The following is a 19314-nucleotide window of genomic DNA, read 5'->3' as shown; positions in this document are numbered from 1 at the left end:
CTCTCTACCTTGACCACACTCACGCTCAAGCACTTGCTCTCTCACTCTTGCGATAGCTCACAAGCAACTACCACAATTTGTCACGATGGGAATCCCTCATCTTTACGACGCAATTCGCGACGCCAATTGCTCGATTCTGACGACTTCTCTCCCCGCCGCCCTTTATCGCATTCGCCAAGGCGCGCTGTTCCCTCGTCCTCACCAGCTCGTTGCTCCAGTGCAAACTCTGCACTTTGTCAACGAGACGTCACCGTACCTCGTCCCAATCCTCAAAGCGATGCAAAGTCACCCCAGGTGACGCAACTTGACGTCCATCTTGCGATGCAAGAGGCTATTGAACTCATCGGGCGGAAGGAGGCGGTGTCCCGGGTGACTTTGCATCGCTTTGAGGATTGGGACGAGGTACGGTGACGTCTCATCAACAAAGTGCAGAGTTTGCACTGGAGCAACGAGCTGGTGAGGACGAGGGAACAGCGCGCCTTGGCGAATGCGATAAAGGGCGGCGGGAAGAGAGGTGGTGAGGAGCGAGCACTTGGCATGGATCGGGTCGTCAGGACGTGAAATCCCCATCGTGACAAGGGGTAGTACACGCTTATGGGATGTCTCGAGAGTGAGGTAGTGAGTGCTTGAGGGTGGTATCTGGTCAAAGTAAAGAGGGGAGCCTTAGTTGTATGGTGCGAAGAGGAAAAAGCACAGAGCGCGCCCTTGACTTCCCCTTTGTCCCTTTGTTGCCCGCTTCTGGCTCGGCAAGTCCGACATTCTGGACCTTCGAAGTTCGCCATGTCCGATACACGGGATCCCGCTGCAGGGGCGATTAGCTTGCGAATAGATCGTGGGGTGCCGCTGGCGGTCTGCCTAGGGAAACTTCATGCTGCTGTACTCGGGTGATCCCATTTATCCTTTCGTGATCAGAAATCATCAGTGTACGGAGCTGGTGTAAAAAGATGGTGACACTCTTCGATTTTGCAACTTTACCTCTTCCACCTCCCTCGTCGGGACGTACCGAGAGGCGTTATTATTGATGCTATGATCGTGGTGGGGCGATGTCCGACGACTCCTGCCCGAAAAGAGATGTTCGTGCACAAACCTTCGAGAGGTCTGTGCTGTCGATCCGACGAACGACATGACGTGAAGACGCGAGCCGCTGCGAGATCAGCTGACTGACCGAATAATCGGACCAGATCCAGAGAGCCTGCTCCAAATAGAGTCCGTTTTTGGGGGAGGGGGATGTGCGCGGTCACGAGCTGGTGGTGCGATTCTCTCTCCTCCGCGATCCTCTAGGTGCTTTTTTTCCAGTACCCTGCTCCTTGTTTGATTAGCAACTACATTGCGATGGCCTACCGCCTTCAAAGGAATCCTTGATCACACGACACTAAGAAAAATTCTGTTGACATGTCTGACGTGTACCCCTGACCGAAATCCGGATATCGTGTCCTCACTTTCCGGCGTCAACGCAACGAGAAGGAAGCACTGGTTCGAGGCCGACAGAATGTCGACTATGGGTGCGTCATACCGTGGACGTCTGTCTGGGCAGCATGACTGATCCCTGATGGACGGTGTTCTCGTGCTTCAGTCGAATGGTGAGTTCCATCGTGGTCGTCGCATTACCGACAGTGAGGACTGATCATCTTGCTCGCAGTCCAGTGTGCGACCAGCTTGTGCCAGAGACGTTCATCAACTCGCACATCGACTCAAACTGCTCGGCATTCCTCTCCACATCGGCAGCATCAAACGCTGCAACTTCGTCACAAGCGGCATCAGCTGCGACACTGTCGAAAGATAACACGGCGGAACACGAGCTCGACAAGAAACGCAAAGCCGGGAGTGAAAGCAGGACCAGCTCCTCTCCGACTCTGTTTCGACCGGCGACCGCATCGACTGCTTCGTCGTCGACTACGAAACGGCCTCGTATCGATCAAAACTCTTCGAGCCATGCTCCGCCGAGACCAGCTACGACAACGAATAACGTGAACTCGGCGCGGCCGTTGCCAGATCTGGTTCGACCCCGAGTGCTCGAGGATCTGATCGGGCAGGAGCACCTGCTAGGACAGGGCAAGTTGCTCAGAGGGCTCATAGATCGGGATCGGATGGGAAGTTGTCTCTTCTGGGGGCCTCCCGTACGTCTTCTAGACCTTGGTCGTTACAACGGGCCATCCGAGCTGATGCAGGCGTGGGATTTCGTCGAAGGGTACGGGAAAGACCACGATTGCAAGAGTCATCGCAGGTACTACCTCGAGCATTTTCAAGGAGGTCAGTCGCATGGTTCACTCAAAACCGCGAATGCTGCTGCGAACTCACCTGTTTTTGTATCTTAGCTTTCGGCCACGAGCCTTACTACGGCTGATCTCCGCAAGGCTTTCGAGGAAGCCACGAACGTGCTACGATTGACCGGCAAGAAAACCGTTCTCTTCATAGACGAGATTCAACGCCTCAACAAAGGTTTACAAGACCTCTTCCTCCCCGTGGTCGAATCCGGCTCTATATCGCTCATCGCCTCGACAACGGAGAATCCTTCATTCCGGGTCAATACCGCACTGTTGAGTCGCTGTCGAGTGTTTGTTCTCGAAAAACTCGACGAGGATGCAGTCTATCGCATCTTGTTGCGGGCACTCCGGGTCTTGAAGGGAGGCAAGATAGAGGTATCTGAAGCCGGTGACTCAGTAGGGAAAGGCAAGGGACGAGACGAGGAAGAAGCTCAACGCGGTTCAGCTGCTGCATCCTCGGCGCCGCCCGAAGCCAACGACAGCATCTTATCGAGCTATCCGTCACTCGACTCGGCTCTCCTACGATTCCTTGCATCGGCAGCAGACGGAGACGCTCGCGTGGCACTTTCGTCGCTCGAGCTCGCGTTGTCGGCTACGAAAGACGGCAAGGTCCCAGTGGACCGGGAGGAGCTCAAGAAGGGTTTACGCAAGGCACATCTGCAGTACGATCGCAGCGGAGGTGCGCCTCTCGATGAAAACGACTCTAGTCCGACTCGTCGTGATCGACCAGACTGACTATCCATATCGAGACTAGATCATCATTACGATACGATCTCAGCACTGCACAAATCGATCCGAGGCAGTGACGCGAACGCTGCGTTGTACTGGCTCGCCCGGATGCTCGAAGGCGGCGATGACCCCCTGTATGTTGCTCGCAGGCTTGTCCGGATGGCAAGCGAAGACGTTGGAATGGCGAACCCTCAATTGCTCGGAATGGCGGTCAGCGCCTACCAGGCCGCACAGCTGATAGGCATGCCCGAGTGCGATGTGAGAACTCCTTCACTCTGTTTGTCGTCCAGCTGTATGATCTGACCCAACTTGCGCATGTGCCAAAATTCAGTGTATTCTCGCACAGGTCGTCGTCGCACTCGCCGAATCCCCGAAATCCATTCGCACGTACGCAGCTTACAAGGCTGCGAAATCACTCGTTCGAGATACCGAGAACTATCCCGTACCTCTACACATTCGCAACGCGCCCACGGGGCTCATGAAGCAGTTAGGCTACGGGAGAGACTATCGGTGAGCCCAATCCTCGCCGTCTTTTTCAGCACCGTGCCGATCTTCCGGTTCTCATCGATCGTGATCGTCCAGCTACAATCCCTCGTTCGCACATCCAGTTTACCAACCTTTCCTACCTCCCGAATTGGTCGCGAATCCAGCGACGCGGTTCCTGCAGGATGACGACGACATCGAGGGGAAAACAATCGATCGAGAGGCTCTTCGAGAATGGGAAGAACAGATCCTCGGAGGAGATGAATGGCCAGGTCGAGATCAGCTCGAAGCAAAGTTGCAAGAGGACAACCCAGGTAAAGCCCGGGCTGGGCAAAACTCGCTTCTCTCGAACAAAGAGGCCTGAAACGGAGAAGAAACTGCAAAGGATTGTGCACACACTACAAAGTAATACCGACCAAGAGGGGAATTTTTGTTGGTTTCGATGCGCGAGAAGGGAGGGACGTCATTACAGTTTCGCGAACCCTCATTGCGCCTTGACTGCCTGCAGCGATTCTTTGAGTGCCGAGAGAATCTTTTCGGCGTCTTGAGGACGCTCCACAACCGAAACACCCATGTGACCTGCGGGTCCCATTTTCCATTGTGAGTTAGCTTGATATACGGCGGAAACAAGCGACTAGATAGTAGCGCACCAAAGCGGATGTATTTCGTCTTGATGTCTTTGTGCAGGCCACCAGCGATGACAATGCCCCTCTCTCCAAGCGCACCGACGAGTTTGGGAGGTTCGATGCCTTCGGGAACGTATACAGCCGTCATGCCGTTCGCGCAAGCGTCTTCGGAAAGGGCCACCGTCTTGAATCCAAGTTGGGTCACCTCAGATCGGAACTTCTTGGCAGCCTCTCGGTGCATTCTGAAGCGATCTTCGAGCGAGACCGGTCCGGAAACGATCGTGTTGAGAGAGGCCTCGAGAGCGTAGATCAAGTTCTGCCGCACATTGACGTCTTAGCGATTGAGGGTACGGGCAGCGCGGGGGAGAGAGACGGCTTACGACAGGAGGGGTTGCAAAGTATGCCGGGGTGCCCTTCTCGTACGACTCCATCACAGGTTGCCATCGCTTGAGGTTGGCGTAGTAGTTCGGGATCGGGACCTTGCGAGAGTTGACAATTTCGAGAGCACGTTTTGAGAATGCAGTGATCGAGACACCAGGAGGCACCGAGATACCTTTTTGGGAAGCGCCGACCACCTGTGCACGGGCGGACCGTCAGTCAGATTCGACTACCTCGTTGTCGACGTGCGGTAGCGAAACTTACGACGTCGATATTCCACTCGTCCATCTTGATTTCTTCCGATGCAACGGCGCAGACTCCATCCAGCACGACGAGCGTGTCGGGCGAGACCCGCTTGACGAGCTCTCCAATCGCCTTGGCGTCCGAGAGGACACCGGTTGCTGCACGAGAGGCAATCGTTGGGGTCAGTGTCATCGACGACGACACGAAGGGGATCGTGGCGAGACTGACAAGTATCGACATGGGTAAAGGTAAGCACCTTGAACTTGTTCTTCTCGAGGGCACGCTCAACCTCGGCGAGATCGGGTCGACCTCCGACCGGGGCCTTGACCTGGCTGACCTTGCCGCCGTACGTCTCGATGCAGTCGGCGAACGAGTCGGCAAAGTAGCCCGAGTTGAGCACGAGAGCGTGCTCGCCGGCTTCGATCAGGTTCGCGGCGACGAGGTCCCATCCGAGCGTGCCGCTACCCGCGATAATGAACGGTTGCGCCGTTTGCGTGTAGAGCAGGGTGCGCAGCATGCGGAGGCAGTTGCCGAAGACGGGTGCGAAAGCGGGGGAGACGTGCGACATTGACGGATGCGCGTTCGCGAGGAGGACGTCGTCGGAGCATTCGACAGGTCCCGGCACGGAGAGGAGCTTGTGCTCGGCTTGCTTGAAGGAAGACATGCTGGCGCTGCGAGGGCAATACGTCCGCACGGGAGCCGGTGGAGGCGCGAGTGGGGGCGAGTCGTGAGTGAGCGAGCGCGGATCAGGAGCAGCAGAGGGAGTTCGAGGTCAGCAATCAGATCAAGTAGGCTTTCAAGTGCAATCCGCGTCGCTCACATGCGATGCGGTGAGGTGCGAGCCGAAAAGGAGATAGTTATCGGCGAGAGCAAGCGGATCCGGAGCGGAGCGGAGCCATTTCTCCGGGATTTCTAACACACGTCCAAGAGCAAACAAAGATTCCCTTGCTAGACCGCAAGACTGCTCGATGAGCGCACTTAATAACAGATCGAGCCATCGCTCCTCGCGAGCCAGAGGCCTGACATTGTTGACAGGCGAAGCGCGCAAAAAAACAACACGCCGCTGTTGCGGCTTGTTCTTCTTCTTCATCCTCTGCGAGTTCCACCTTCAAAGACCGCGATTCGTCGTCACCCACAGATGGTTCACCGTGACCATCTCTCACCTTGTTCACGACGGGGTCAAGGTCCGAGTCTTGCACCAGCCCTCAGCTTTCGTCCTCGCAGGACACATCGATCACATCGATAGCGCACACCACCAGCAAGACGGTACCCATTGTACAGCTGCCCTCGCCCTGGTTCCGCACATCCCCTGCTGCAAGGACCGACCCGCGCTGTCACCGGTTCGGGGCCTCGCGACGGTTTGCGCCGGCGCGAGCTCCGACATCCCTCGGTCGAGTTGGACAACCTGCCCCGAGACGTGCATCTCGTTCGAGATCACTGAGGGCCCTCGAAGCGTTCGTGTCGCAGCAGCAGGTCGAACAGCGGAACGTGGGGACGAGGTTGGGACGTGTGTCGAGGTTGGAGCCGACTTCTCTCGACGACCCGTGCCAGGTTGTGCCAGCAAGAGCAGCACGACGCGCTCTAGGGCGCTTCGCTCTGACCCTTCTTGCTGGCCCTGGGGCGGATAGAGGAAGTACCGCTTGAGTGCAATTCGCGGTAGTCAGAGAGCTCCCTCCTGGGTACCATCGCCTGCGATGTTGCTCAGGAAGGACTCTGACCAACTCGATTCGGACTACTCTTGGAAGTGGATCCCTCGGTCGAACGACTCTTGCTCGAGAGTCGTTCTTGCGAGGGCAAAGGAAATCCGTGCCGTGATGAATATCTTTCGTTCCGGTCTGCCCTCTCGATCTCCTCAGGGAGAAGGGGGAGAGCAGACGCGAAAGCGGGCACTCATGACGCGGGTCCCTGCGACCCGCCCCGGTTTCTGATACACGGATTTCCAGTGCCTTCGCATCGTCCATATGTACAGTGTACTGTAGTGGGTGTCTAAGCTTGTTGCAATACTATTCACAATGCTCTCTTCGCAGTCCTTGCAATTTTTTCCCCCGGCGAGCGGCGATTTCCGTCGGTGCACCGGTCGGTGCGGCGAATATGTACCCCTGAACCGTTATCCGACCTCCGCGAATTGCAAAAAGGGTCTGGCCCGATCATTTTTCCCGCAACATGTGGTCTGCCTCTTCCTGATCAACCAGCACATCGAAAGCAACACATTCACTCGCGACATCCCGACAAGCGCGACCCGCCCTCTGCAGCTGTGATCCGCAAGCAGAGGACAAGCGGTGCAAGGAAGAACTGTTGAACGAATATCGACTGCGGACGGGCGATCGCCTTTCGACCGACATCTTAGATCTTGCGAGTGAGCTCGTCGTGCCCTTGGTGACCGCTTCTGGCGAATGCTGACTTTGTCCTCCCCAAGGTGAGAAAAGCCGGAACCCCTGAAGCTGGCTACCGTCATGTCTTCCTATCGAGCCTCTTCGCCCCTCCTGCCGAGATCCGTGTCTGATTCGCCTCCACGACGTCGCCCAACACCAGCCTTTCTACCTCCGGCTATTACGACTGGATCACGCGCTAGGCCACTTGCCCTCCTCGTCGGCGGAGCGATTTGCCTCTGCGTCCTCCTTTCCGCTTCCTCCTGGTCGAGCTCATTCGCACCTGGTTTCTACCTGCGGCTCACCAGCCGCACCGAGTTTCGACAATTCAATAAAGTCGGTCTCGTCTCACCGCTGTACAACAATCTTAGCGCAATCGACCACCGCTCGGTTGTGCTCCGGCCAATCGAGCACGAATACGAGCGAGAACGATCTGCATACGACAAAGTGCCCTGGAGGCAGGAGGACCTGTTGCCGAGACGCACGAAGCCAAAGAGTTGGATGTCCAAGCTGCTAGGAGCGCGGCCGAAAGACCTCGATGGATACGAGGGGATCCAACTCATCCGAGGTGATGCAGAAGATCCTCTGCCGGTACACACGATCGACACGTTCCCGCGCAAGGTCGAATTGAAGCGAGGTCATGCCGGTACTGGCGATCACCTCACGTCGCTCGATCGGGTCATGTTTGGATCGGTCACGACGGTTGCGCGCGCGCGCGAGATGACAAAGTTGTGGACGAACTGGATGCACGCCGACCACCCGGAACAGGGACAGCCCATGTGCCTCATCTTGTTCAGTTCGCACGAGACGCAAGAAGACATCGACGATCTCAAGATTCTGCTCGACGAACGGGGCTTGCCGTGCGTACTCAAGCAGAGCGATCACGTTCGCTACGAGGTGCGAGTCTTGAGCATGATTCAACAGATGCACGAGCACGCGAACAGTCTCGAGTCAGTCTTTGCTCGCCACCTTTGGCCTTTTTTCCCTTCTCTTTTAGCCCCCTATGACACTGACCGGGTTGATGCGTTCACAGGCGATCGTTTGACTGGTTCGTATTCGGAGACGAGTAGGTTCATGCATTCCGTTGTAGCGTTCGAACATCAAGACTGACAATCGCTTCTCGCTCAGTGATACATTCTGGGTCGACATCCGGGCCACTTTGCGCATGCTTTCAAAGTACGACCCCAAGCAGGAATGGTTCGGTGAGTGGCTTGGATCAATATTTCTGGCTGTTCCTCTTTCATGCGAGCTCATCGGAAATCATGCCATAGTCGGAACATCGAGTGAATCCCTAGAAGCGCTCGGTTCATTCGGAAGGATGGCTTTCGGCGGTGCTGGCATTATTGTATCCGCTCCACTCCTTACCAACATGGCTGGGCATTGGCCCGAGTGCTACGAGCGATTCAAAGAGGAGTTTGGTGGGGACGGGATGCTGACTCGATGCGCGGCACTCGCGGCCGGGGTTGAGAGGGACGAGGTTGTCACGCGAGAGGCGGGTCTTCACCGTACGTAATCGCCTTCTGCTTGTTCCCTATATAGGCAAAGCTCATACTCTCTCATCCGCCGCGCAGAGTATGACATTCCGGGAGATTCGACAGGCATTCTGCAATCGGGATGGCCAGTTCTCAGCTTGCATCGTGAGTCTGATCTGCAGGCCGTGCATTGACAGTTCTAATCAGACTCTCTCGCCCGTAGACTACCTTGGTGGTGGATGGGTTCATCTGTTCGGCTACGGCTCAAACCACACCGACTTTGAGCAAATCGGAATCATTCAGCAGGTCGCAGCGTTCCTCGGAGGTGACAACATGTTTACACGACACGTCTTTGGCGATGGCAAGTGGCTGCTCGTCAATGGATACAGCATCACGTACTTTGAGGAACCCCTGAAACCAGAAGATCTCACTCTTCTCGTAGGTCGTCTGCCCCTTCCCTCTCGCATCAGCTTGTCCCTGAGTTGACAGCTGTGTTGACAGGAGCACACTTGGTATGTCGACCACCCGCTGATCTTCAAAGATCGTCCGGCTATTCCGGAGCGGCACGGACCTGGTCCTGCGAAGCAGACGTTCTACATCGTATGTCGTCTCTTCTCATGGTCAACACTCCGATGTCAGCATTTGCTGACTCGAGCTTTACTCGGCAGAACGGTATTGTACATTGCATTCCACTTTCTGACGCGGATCCGGAATTGTCTGTACTCACTTGTTTTTGGCGCTTGAGCAGGAGACGATCTCAGATCGCGGAGCAGTATTCACGTATCTCCAAGCCGATTCGTGGGACGAGAATGGTGAGCGGCATCCAGCTCGATCGAGACTTGCGCACAAACTGATTGGCATGACTCTCGCGATCTTCTAGTCAAAAATGAAGAGCGGGTTAAACTGCAAGTCTATTGGGATGGCGAAAACGCGGTACATGCTCGAAGATGATATCGAAAGTACCAAATCAGTGAGATTCGTTGTGCATCGTCTTTTGTTGTACTCGTACCGGGCTCAGCGTTCAATGTCACACTCTTCTGTATCCTCTCTTCCTTTCCTGTCGTATAGAGGGCCCTGACGCAAGTATTTCTGCGTGAAGCCGGGATTTGCTCATGGGCAGATCAGCACTCGGCATGCAGCCTTTCAGCTTGTAACTGGTGCTACGCAGCAACGGTCATGTGGTATTTGACAAACCTCGAAGCAAGCGAGCTCCTTCGAACGCCTTTCGTGCGAAATGCAAAAAAAGTGAGCGCGCATTGACCTTCGCAGGCTCTGAAAAATCAATTGCCTCTTTCGGCAGGTTTTCCCAAGGTCTCGCGTGATAGAAGCTTTCTTGCAGGATGTGGAGGCTCGCCGACTAGCTTTCAAGATGTTGCTCCCCAGAGTCGCGTGCTCCAGCTTGTGCTCAATTCAAGTTGCAACGATTCACGGGCGCTGAAGGACCGGGCCGCGATACGCAATTCGTCAAGATGAGATCGAGACACTTTTTTTGGTCTCTTTCGCGTTGCCCTTCGAGAGAGCCCGCAGAACTCTCGCCGAGCCGAGTCTTTTTTTCGGTCTCCTCACGCGACACGATGCCGAGCATTTGTGTGCCGCCCATATACATACTGTACTCGCTTCGCTGTTCTCGAGAGTGGTTGCAGCAAGAGCATGACGATTACGAACTGGCGACCCCTGACAGTTCTGATCGTGTGCGCCTTGAGCGGGTAAGAGTTGGAAGATCGAAAGCTGAACCTCGGACACATCATTATACTGACGCTGCTGTCCTCGCTAGATTCGTCTTGTTCAGATGGACGACCGATAGCACATATGGGGTCCACCGTAGAGCCCCGGCATACGACCGACCTGGAACACTCTCGACGCACGCTCTTCGACTCGATGGGAACCTGACTGGAGAAGCGGTTCCTGTATGGGTACCTTTCGATACCGCGGACATGCCAATCGATCATGGTCGACGACTTGAAACGCTTATGTTGTCGCAATCGGAGAACGGAACGTCTGCCTCATCCGAAAGTTCGGGCAACCCTCGCCAGACTGTTCTTCTTTTCGGCGACAGCAACGAACGAGCGATCGTCGACGAACTGTGCCTCAAGTTTGGCACGTGGGCTTCGGTCGTCTCGTCGAAAAACCCTCCGACCAAATCGGAGAAATGGCATGCGGATGCACATGTGTGCGAGTTGGCAAACTTGCGATTGATCAGCTTCATGAGCTATGGCGTGATGATCGAAAAGGACAGTCAACTGTGGGAGAGAAAGGTGGAGCTCGAAGGACCTTGGGCAGTCGAAGAAAGAATCGGATTGGCCAAGGCGTTTGTCGAGACGATGGGATGGCGGGTTGATCTGATTGTCTTCAATTCGAGTGAGTGTCGAGCTTGACACCACTGCACGCCAGCGGAGAATGGCTGACGTGACCCTGACAGACCTATGGGATCTCATGTACCTTCACGACACGCACTTGCGCCTCCATACGGTTTACGAATTTTCTCTGTCGCCGACAACCCTCGAAGCTTACATTTCGCGATGCGTCACTGCATTGGCACGACTGCGCGCACTGTTCCCAGAGACGAAGGTGACGTTCCGGACCCTGCATCCTCTCCATCCCGGCCGATCGATCGACTTTTTCAACCTGCGACGCACGGTTCAGCTCAACCAGGCTGCGCTCGAAGTCGTCGCCCGGAGCGAGCGGGACGGGCTTGACGTGCAGCTGTTGGACGTCGCGCGCGTGCTCGAAGGATGGCCAACAACAGGAAGCCAGACGAGCGGTAATATCCTCAAGGACAAAGTGCACCTCGGGTGGAACCCCGGCCTGTGGATGTACGCCGAGATGATGCTCGATGCTCTAGCCTAGACTGTGTTGTGCGACTGGTTGTAGCCTTATCACCCTGTGTTGTTGTACTGCATGCATCCATCGTCTGTCCAGCGGTGAGCAGAACATGCGCAAGCGGTCCAGCAAGAGTGTCCTCTCTGGTGCGAGCAAGCAGAGCAGCGGTCCACGGCAGCATATTTTGTCATGACGGCTGTCAATAGCAGAAGCAGCGAACGGCGAGCAGCGAGAGATGGGCCAAGGAGCGAGAGAGATCAGAGTTAACAAAGTCCGCAGATTCGCTTCCCACCCCCTCCACCTCACCCACACCGCCCAGCATGGTAAGCGCGTATGGCAGCTGCGACAGCACACGCGGTGACTGACATGCGTACGGTCGATGCAGCGTCCCATCATGTTGTCTGGCCACGAGCGATCGCTCACTCGTGAGTTCTTTCATCTCTCATCGCTGCCGCGTTCGCTGACCCTCTCGACGCGCCGGATCGCTCTTGTGCAGAGATCAAATACAACGCCGAGGGTGACTTGCTCTTCTCGTGCTCCAAGGATCACGTTATCAACGCCTGGCACTCGCACAACGGCGAGCGACTCGGAACCTACGATGGCCACAACGGTACCGTCTGGACCATCGATGTCGACTGTAAGTGTACCCACCATGCTTTCTGCGCGTCCTGTCGCTGCCGATCTGGGCGGCTTCTTGCCCGACACCTTCGCCTGCGACCGCTCCTCCGCAGCGACAGTTACACAACCGGATACCAAGCTGACCCTAATTTTCCTTGTTCAATCCCAGCCACCTCGACTTACCTGGTCTCGGGATCGGCCGACAACGCACTCAAGCTGTGGAATGTTCGAACCGGTCAATGCCTGTACACTTGGGAGTTCCCGACAGCAGTCAAGCGCGTGCAGTGGAGCGAGGACGACTCGAGGGTGCTCGCCGTGACCGAGAAGCGAATGGGTTACCCCGGAGGAGTGTCGGTGTTCAAGATCAACCGAGAAGAGCCTGCTCAGCGTGCGTCGCCCAATCTCTTGTCGGCGCGTCCCTGCAGCCCTGACCTTCAAGTTTGTCCCGCTTTGCAGAATCAAAGGAGCCTCAATTCGTCATTAAGCCCAGCGGTTCGAAGGCGACCGTTGCGGCCTGGACTGGACTCGACGAGTTCATTGTTACGGCGCACGAGGACGGTACCCTCAACTTGTGGGACACGGTTCGTCGCGATTCCGTCGAGCAATAGCCTTTTCCACAGCAGCTCATGTATGTTTCATGTCTACAGGAGGAGGGATACATCTTCTTTGACCGAGAAGAGCGCGGTCACTCGGGTGTCATCACCGACTTGCAAATGTCGCCAGACGGCACTTACTTCATCACTTCGTCGAAGGACAAGTCTTCCAAAGTCTGTCCTTATTCACTCGCACGAGTATTTCCTTCGGACGATTTCCTGACGAGTGTAAATCTGCTCCCACGGTAGATCTGGTCGGTCGGCCCCCACAAGAATGCACACGGAGAGGAAGAGTACCTCACACCGATCAAGACCTACACGGGAGAGCCCCCACTGAACTCGGCTGCGATCGTGCCGGGCAAACCCTATGTTCGTTTTCGGTTTCCGCGCGACATATTGCGATTTCCGACAGAGCTGACCTCAGACCACTTGCTTCCGTCAGATCCTTTGCGGAGGAGGACAAGAAGCGATGAACGTGACGACCACTGGAGCGCGACACGGACACTTCGAGGTTCGATTCTTCCACCGGGTGTTCGAAGAGGAGGTTGCGCGAGTCAAGGGAGGTTTCGGACCGTGTAACACGTCAGTTGTGATCGTCCTGTCTCGTACCATGTCGCATGCTTGTGCTGATTCAGGGCTTGTTCTTGCCCGCCATTTAGGATCGCTGCTCACCCCCAAGGCAAGGGATACGCGATCGGAGGAGAAGATGGATACGTTCGTCTGCACGCTTTCGACGCTGACTGGTTCACGGCTGTGAGTCATTCTTCCATGTCTAGGTGTTGAACCGGGCCCCCTTGTACTGACGGCCTGACCGTGCAGAAACCGTATGGACCTCTTGAGCCAGAGGACTAGATTTTGCGAGACGATATTTGTCTGCTTTGGGTCTTGCATTGTAGAGTTTCAACAGAGAGGTGCATCTTCGAAGGGACGTCTCGAGTGAGTGAGAATGCGAGAAACGGTAATGCCTGCGCAGTGCGCCAGAGAGAAAGGATGCTGTCCTTCAACTTTGCTCGTCAGCCGCATCACCATCACTTATTCAGCTCGACACCGGTTTCTTGCGCTCAGGACACGACGCTAGACGCTCTCTCCCCAATCCACATTGCGCTACGCGAGATTTAAATTCGAGCCGGAACCCCCGTCACCGCCTCTACCGATGGAGCTCGCGTCCGCGCCAGAAGGACTGCTCGCGAAACGCAAGAACCGCAACAAGAAAGGGCTCGCACTAGGGGCCGAATCTGCCAAGCCGGGTACGCTGTCGGGCACGAGTGCCGCTGCTCTCCTCGCCGCTCCTCCCGTCCCGTCACGCCCTCAACCCGTCCAGGTCGCTGGCTCGTCGAGGTCGAACCGGGCGTCGATCTCTTCGTTCGAGACCTCGGGCCTCGTTGGGGGTTACCTCGGCAGTCCCGTAGACTCCCCGCTCCTCCCCACCACTCCGAGCCTCTCGAGTTCGTCCTCGTCGCGCAGTCGAGGCCTGTCGGACCGACTTGCCGACCTCGAACTTGGCGTCGAATTCAAGCTCGATCTGCGCAACGAGGACGTGCAGGTCATCAGCGAGCTCGGCTGTGGTAATGGCGGTACCGTCAGTCGAGCGCTGCACGTGCCGACCAAAGTCGTCATGGCCAAAAAGGTACGACCCTGAGGTCTGGAAAGCCTTCGTGTCTGAGAGTGGCGAGCTGACATCGACCTATACAGGTGGTCCACATTGCGACGTCGGAAAACACTCGCAAGCAGATTCTGCGCGAGTTGCAGATCATGCACGATTGTTCATCGCCCTACATTGTATCGTTCTACGGCGCGTATTTGCAGGAGCCGCACATTTGCATGTGTATGGAGTTCATGGACCGAGGGTACGTTCCACTCATTTGCTGCGTCTTACCAGAGTTCGCATGCGCGGGTCGTACTGAAAGAGTGTCGAGTGCTGCAGGTCACTAGACAATATTTACAAAAAGGTGGGACCGATACCGGAACCAATCTTGGGCAAGATCGCTTTCGCCGTCGTGAGCGGGTTGACGTATTTGTACGAGGTGCACAAAATCATGCATCGAGGTACAGGCGCTCCTCATTACACTTGAAGGAACTACAGCATGCTAACGGAAATTTCGATGAACTGGACAGATGTCAAACCGAGCAACATTCTGCTCAACTCTGCTGGTCAGATCAAGATTTGCGATTTTGGAGTTTCGGGCGAGCTCATCAACAGTGTAGCCGATACGTTTGTCGGCACGAGTACCTATATGAGCGTAAGTCGCATCGGATATGAACCGCGCTCGACCTTCAGCGCTGATGGATGGATCGATCTCCTTTGCGATGTAGCCCGAACGGATCTCGGGAGATCCTTACACGGTCAAGTCGGACGTGTGGTCGCTGGGAATCACCCTCGTCGAGCTCGCGATCGGTCGCTTCCCGTTCTCCTCCGACGACGAACCCCCATCGTCTGACGAGGACGAAGCGTTTGCGAAACTCTCGCTCGATGGCGTGGCGGAGGAAGCCGAGGATCTCCTTGCCGAGCTTGGTGACGACACGCTGTCCCCAAGTCGGCCGGCAAAGAAGCGAGAGAGTATCGCGCTGGCGGAGAAGCAGCGAGCAGAGAAGCGGGAAGCAGCGGTCAGGTCGAGAAAGTCGAGCACGACTTCAAGCTCGACTCGAAGGGGCTCGAAACGGAAATCGGTCGCGGGCGTGTCGCTTGCCGGTTCGGGTCACCAAATGTCCATCTTGGAACTGTTGCAGTACATCGTGAACGAACCGGCACCGAGATTGCCAGCTGGCAAGTTCTCGTCTCAAGTCGAAGACTTTGTCAACGCCACCCTCCGGAAAGAACCAGTCGGGTACAACGTCAAGAAGAAAGGGCCTCTGCCGAAAGAAGTCGCACGGCCAACTCCGAAAGAATTGCTCGTGAGACTGACCTTCACTGTCGGATCCCGTTCCTTCGCAATTGCTGACTGAATTCACTGTCTCTCGCGTTCAGGACTACCCTTGGCTTGTCCATTCACGGGCTGCCGACGTTGACGTCGAGGCGTTTGCCAAGTCAATCCCAAGCTAATCGCATATTTCCATGTTTTGATATTTACAGTACCCTATGTTTTGTCGTCTTTCGTTCCGACCCGTGTCGACCTTTGTTTGTACCGTGCACTCTGGCATTGCAGCAGATTCGTTCGAGAATCCGACATGAGATTGAACCGAGAGTTGACCGAAACCGCGCGGACATGCGGCTGTCGGTCTTCCACCGCAGCAACTCTGTTCCGATGAGCCATGGATTATGCCCGCCAAACAACCTGGGGATTCGGCTCATGGCTCGGACTCGCCCCGCACGTTCTCCCTGTCCACTTGTCGGCATCGCTCTCGACGGCGGCGTTCTCGATCTCGTTCCTCGTCTTCATCAGCGCTGCGACCCCGTTCGTACTCTCGTCGATCCTGAATGTACCGACTCGCAAGACGGGCGATCTCACGGGGATCTTGATCCTCGCGGATGAGCTCACGGCTCTGGCAGTGTACCTTCCCGTCGGCGCCGTGTGTGACCGCATCGGGATCAGGGTCGTTGCGGCGACAGGCTACGCCATCGTCAGTGCAGCGCTCGTACTCTACGTGCAAGCGAATACCGTATGGCAGCTCGTGCTCGTGAGGATCCTCTTCGCTGTAAGTGTATCTCAACCTCGTTCGGTCATGTGGGGCAAGCCGGACTCATGTCGGACTGTGCTCGACCACAGAGTGGCGCAGGCTCGTTGGTCGCGACCATCAGTGCTGTTCTGTCAAGCTTGACCGAGCTGCCACCTTCGAGATCTGAACTCGACGAATCAGGGATCAGCGAAACTTCGACGCTGCTCCCAAGTTCGCGGCTGCCCAAGCACAATGCAGTTCACCGATCCGCAAGATTGGCAGGATTCATAGGCCTCAGCAGCGGTGTAGGCGCGCTCCTCGCAGGTGATGCCCCATGTCCATGCAGACCTCTGCCCACCATCGCGCACGTTTCTGACGATCTCGATCGAGCGCAGTTTTCGGCTACCTGCGTCTGCCCAATCTGCTTGCAAAGTTCGATCCAACTGCTGATCCTGATTCACCGACTGCGCTCGCGAACGGGTTGGTCTGGACGTTCTACCTCGTGGCCGGTCTATCGCTTGTCGAAGCCATATTCGTCTATCAAGCCCTGCCAGACAAGGCGATCACGGAGACGGAGAATTCGCCTACGATCGGATTTCGGCATAGAATGAGAGCGTTGGCTAAGACGTTAGCGATGGGATTCGTGATTGCGAAACGAGATCGAGAGCTAGCCCTCGCTTTCGCAACGAGCTTTGCGGTGTGTTCCCTTCGGATCGCCTCGCAGTGAAGTCGCAGGACTGACGGCTCTCTGAGTTTAGACCAGAGCTCAAGCAGTCGTGGTGACCGCTATGATCCCTCTCCTGGTCAACCGAGTAGGCAGCCTCTGGCAAGGTTCGGTATCGCTTTTCCGGAAAGCTGACCCTTCGACCTTGCAGTTTTTCCTCGACAACGACTTGTGCATCCCGCGAGGATTCCTTGCTGGCGAGCTGCCTAGCAAGACGTCGTGTCGACAAGCCTATATCCTCGCCTCAATCCTGACGGGAATCGTTCAGCTTGTCACGCTAGTCCTGTCACCTCTCGTGGGGCTACTTTCGGCTTCAACTCGCCTCGGGGACAGGACGAGTAACCCGGAGGCCCTGGTCCTCGCCGTGTCTTTCCTGGTGGGCGCTAGCGCGTGTGCGGGCTTTGCTCTGCTCCCAGCGGGCGATCCCCGGGCGCCAATCATGTGGCTCTACGTCACCGGCTTGGGTCTGGCTCAGGCCGCGGGCACAGTCCTCAGTCTCGCAATGATCACGAACGGCAGAGGACAAGTCATGGCGCAACAAAAGCAAGAGGTGGCGGGAAAGCTCAGTTCGGCTTACAGCTTCTGCGGCGGTATGTCCCGCAACAGGTGTTCCTCTCGCCGTCACAGCTCACACGTTGACTCGATATCGATCTCAGGAATCGGAATCTTGCTCGTGGGTTCAACGGGGGGCCTCCTGTTTGACAAGTGGAGTCGAGCTCCTTTCGTCCTGCTCGCCGTGGTCGACCTCGTCGTCGCGACAAGCGCCGCCATCAATTGCTTGAGGTCGCGAGTCACATAGAAGTGATGCCATCATTTCCCAAAGACGATGTTCGAGATGATAATGCAAGATGAACTGGAATAACAACACGGATGTTTCTTACGTAGGGCCCGCAAACTCTATGATCCGGACTCGAGTGTCAGATGGACCGCTTTTGGCTCGCCTCGCGACAGGGCCAATCGCAATTCCGACTCGTCGAGCGTGACCTTGCGTGCGAACATTGAGACCGAGCTGGTGATGCTTTCCAAGTCCTTCATGCCGAGGCTGCAAGGGTGCCCTTGAAACTTCTCGACCGGATGTGATCGGCATGGACCCCAATGCACGTACATGGGCACTCGCAGCCATCCAGTTGGCGCACCCGGTTGCGCATACCTTATCGTCGCGAAGAAGTGTTCGTCCGGAACTGTCGTGTTGCGGAAGAAGTCGTACCAGGCTTGAGCGTCTTTGCCGTAGATGGCGTAATCGACCATGCCCCGCGTCATGACAGTCCACTGGTTCCCTTTACGTACGGGCGCCTCGTACGGAGTCTCCGACATTCGACTGCAATCCTCGTTCAAACATCGCGCATTGGTCCTCCAGCAGTCCCCATCAAACAATTTCACCTCTTGTCCGTACTCGCAAATCGGAGCTGGGGCCGACCCTACGCCACCATTCGCAATCTCGTTCTCGAAAATCGTGTACCATTCTTGCCGGCGATCCGCGTCGAGGACAGGCCAGCTCGTACCGTCGAGCAGCATCATCTTGGTCCACACAATTGAGCTCTTCAAAGCTTGCTTGAGCATGACGATCTCGGCGTCAATCATGGTCTACAGTTCGAGACCGCGGGCGCGACTTGTCAGTCAGTGAAAGAGAACGTCGTACGGGATAGATAGTCTCACGATATCGCCCCATCCTACGGGAATTCTCTCATGATCCGGTACGAACTCTACATTGCTGCAACGCGTGAAAGTTGATTTGTAACGCTCGTACTGCGGCGAAACAAGTTTCTTGTCGGCGTGAATGAGGAAGTAGTCGTGAGGATCATGAATCTGCTCGAGGAGCAAGCGCGCGCCTTCGAGTGTGGCCTCCGAGTGGACCATGATGAGGTACGCAGTGACATGACCAGGCGTCTCTCGTGGGCGCAACGGTTGGCACGCTGCATCGACGGTTGGCGTCGCGGGTCGCGAAGGAGCGTCTGGTATCGGTGCCGGTGCCCGAATGGGAGGCTCCCACGCCTCTAACCCATTCTTGAGATCGCCCGCATAGGTGGAACTGTCTAAGGAGGTGTCGCTTGAGGTCGAGGTACGCAGGTGACTCCAGAGCAAGGTTGCGACGAGGAAGAACGATAGGATTGAAACGTGCAGTCGACGACCCGAAAGCCCTAGAAATGAGCCCCTTGATGGCATGTGCGTGAGCTCGTCGGGTTCTGGCGTTCCTGATCGACTGCTAGACGGCGTGGAGGAGGCGGAAGACGCAGGCGGACGCGAGCGGGGCAGGAGAGGAATTTCGTTGGAGCGGCCAGTCGCGCGCCGAGGCGAGCCAGAATGCGCCAGGTTTGCTTCTGTCCGACCGGATATATGATATATGTGTGTTGAATATTTGCGGTGCTGTCGCGCCGGATTGAGAGATCGGACGGTCGGAAGG

General features: G+C 56.2%; 8 protein-coding genes across 8 annotated transcripts; 6 read left to right on the top strand and 2 right to left on the bottom strand.

Annotated features, from left to right (window-relative positions):
• Positions 1-1498: 1498 nt before the first annotated feature.
• MGS1 (ssDNA-dependent ATPase MGS1) lies at positions 1499-3840 on the top strand (the record flags this gene model as incomplete). Its single annotated transcript, XM_076676443.1, has 8 exons — positions 1499-1502; positions 1574-1580; positions 1640-2117; positions 2188-2250; positions 2316-2943; positions 3019-3251; positions 3325-3503; positions 3576-3840. 8 exons carry the CDS (start codon positions 1499-1501, stop codon positions 3838-3840), a joined length of 1857 nt encoding a protein of 618 aa, XP_076536424.1.
• Positions 3841-3960: 120 nt separating this feature from the next.
• AGX1 (alanine--glyoxylate transaminase) lies at positions 3961-5387 on the bottom strand (the record flags this gene model as incomplete). Its single annotated transcript, XM_076676442.1, has 5 exons — positions 3961-4055; positions 4127-4418; positions 4483-4677; positions 4745-4881; positions 4952-5387. 5 exons carry the CDS (start codon positions 5385-5387, stop codon positions 3961-3963), a joined length of 1155 nt encoding a protein of 384 aa, XP_076536423.1.
• A 1789-nt stretch (positions 5388-7176) lies between these two features.
• On the top strand, positions 7177-9515 carry JCM15063_000323 (uncharacterized protein; the record flags this gene model as incomplete). The annotated part of the gene is made up of 9 exons (XM_076676441.1): positions 7177-8042; positions 8126-8158; positions 8221-8294; positions 8364-8597; positions 8664-8729; positions 8788-9002; positions 9066-9164; positions 9313-9376; positions 9445-9515. The coding sequence occupies 9 exons, from the start codon at positions 7177-7179 to the stop codon at positions 9513-9515; spliced, it is 1722 nt and encodes a 573-aa protein (XP_076536422.1).
• A 699-nt stretch (positions 9516-10214) lies between these two features.
• Positions 10215-11411, top strand: JCM15063_000322 (uncharacterized protein; the record flags this gene model as incomplete). Its single annotated transcript, XM_076676440.1, has 3 exons — positions 10215-10270; positions 10339-10922; positions 10984-11411. 3 exons carry the CDS (start codon positions 10215-10217, stop codon positions 11409-11411), a joined length of 1068 nt encoding a protein of 355 aa, XP_076536421.1.
• Positions 11412-11704: 293 nt separating this feature from the next.
• JCM15063_000321 (WD40 repeat domain-containing protein) lies at positions 11705-13447 on the top strand (the record flags this gene model as incomplete). Its single annotated transcript, XM_076676439.1, has 10 exons — positions 11705-11707; positions 11770-11809; positions 11881-12021; positions 12172-12390; positions 12459-12583; positions 12650-12769; positions 12845-12964; positions 13038-13177; positions 13255-13348; positions 13415-13447. The coding sequence occupies 10 exons, from the start codon at positions 11705-11707 to the stop codon at positions 13445-13447; spliced, it is 1035 nt and encodes a 344-aa protein (XP_076536420.1).
• A 301-nt stretch (positions 13448-13748) lies between these two features.
• Positions 13749-15635, top strand: JCM15063_000320 (uncharacterized protein; the record flags this gene model as incomplete). Its single annotated transcript, XM_076676438.1, has 6 exons — positions 13749-14222; positions 14288-14442; positions 14520-14641; positions 14711-14835; positions 14909-15487; positions 15561-15635. The coding sequence occupies 6 exons, from the start codon at positions 13749-13751 to the stop codon at positions 15633-15635; spliced, it is 1530 nt and encodes a 509-aa protein (XP_076536419.1).
• Positions 15636-15844: 209 nt separating this feature from the next.
• On the top strand, positions 15845-17712 carry JCM15063_000319 (uncharacterized protein; the record flags this gene model as incomplete). Its single annotated transcript, XM_076676437.1, has 5 exons — positions 15845-16228; positions 16300-16513; positions 16585-16886; positions 16948-17503; positions 17570-17712. The coding sequence occupies 5 exons, from the start codon at positions 15845-15847 to the stop codon at positions 17710-17712; spliced, it is 1599 nt and encodes a 532-aa protein (XP_076536418.1).
• Positions 17713-17810: 98 nt separating this feature from the next.
• JCM15063_000318 (uncharacterized protein) lies at positions 17811-19076 on the bottom strand (the record flags this gene model as incomplete). The annotated part of the gene is made up of 2 exons (XM_076676436.1): positions 17811-18497; positions 18570-19076. 2 exons carry the CDS (start codon positions 19074-19076, stop codon positions 17811-17813), a joined length of 1194 nt encoding a protein of 397 aa, XP_076536417.1.
• Between the last annotated feature and the right edge of the window lie 238 nt (positions 19077-19314).

Source organism: Sporobolomyces koalae, assembly GCF_050403365.1.
Source record: "Sporobolomyces koalae JCM15063 DNA, S_koalae_JCM15063T_v1_ctg4, whole genome shotgun sequence".
In the NCBI taxonomy this organism is placed as follows: Eukaryota; Fungi; Basidiomycota; class Microbotryomycetes; order Sporidiobolales; family Sporidiobolaceae; genus Sporobolomyces; species Sporobolomyces koalae.
The sequence above is the reverse complement of the archived record's forward strand: the minus strand, read 5'-3'. Positions and strand labels throughout refer to the sequence as shown.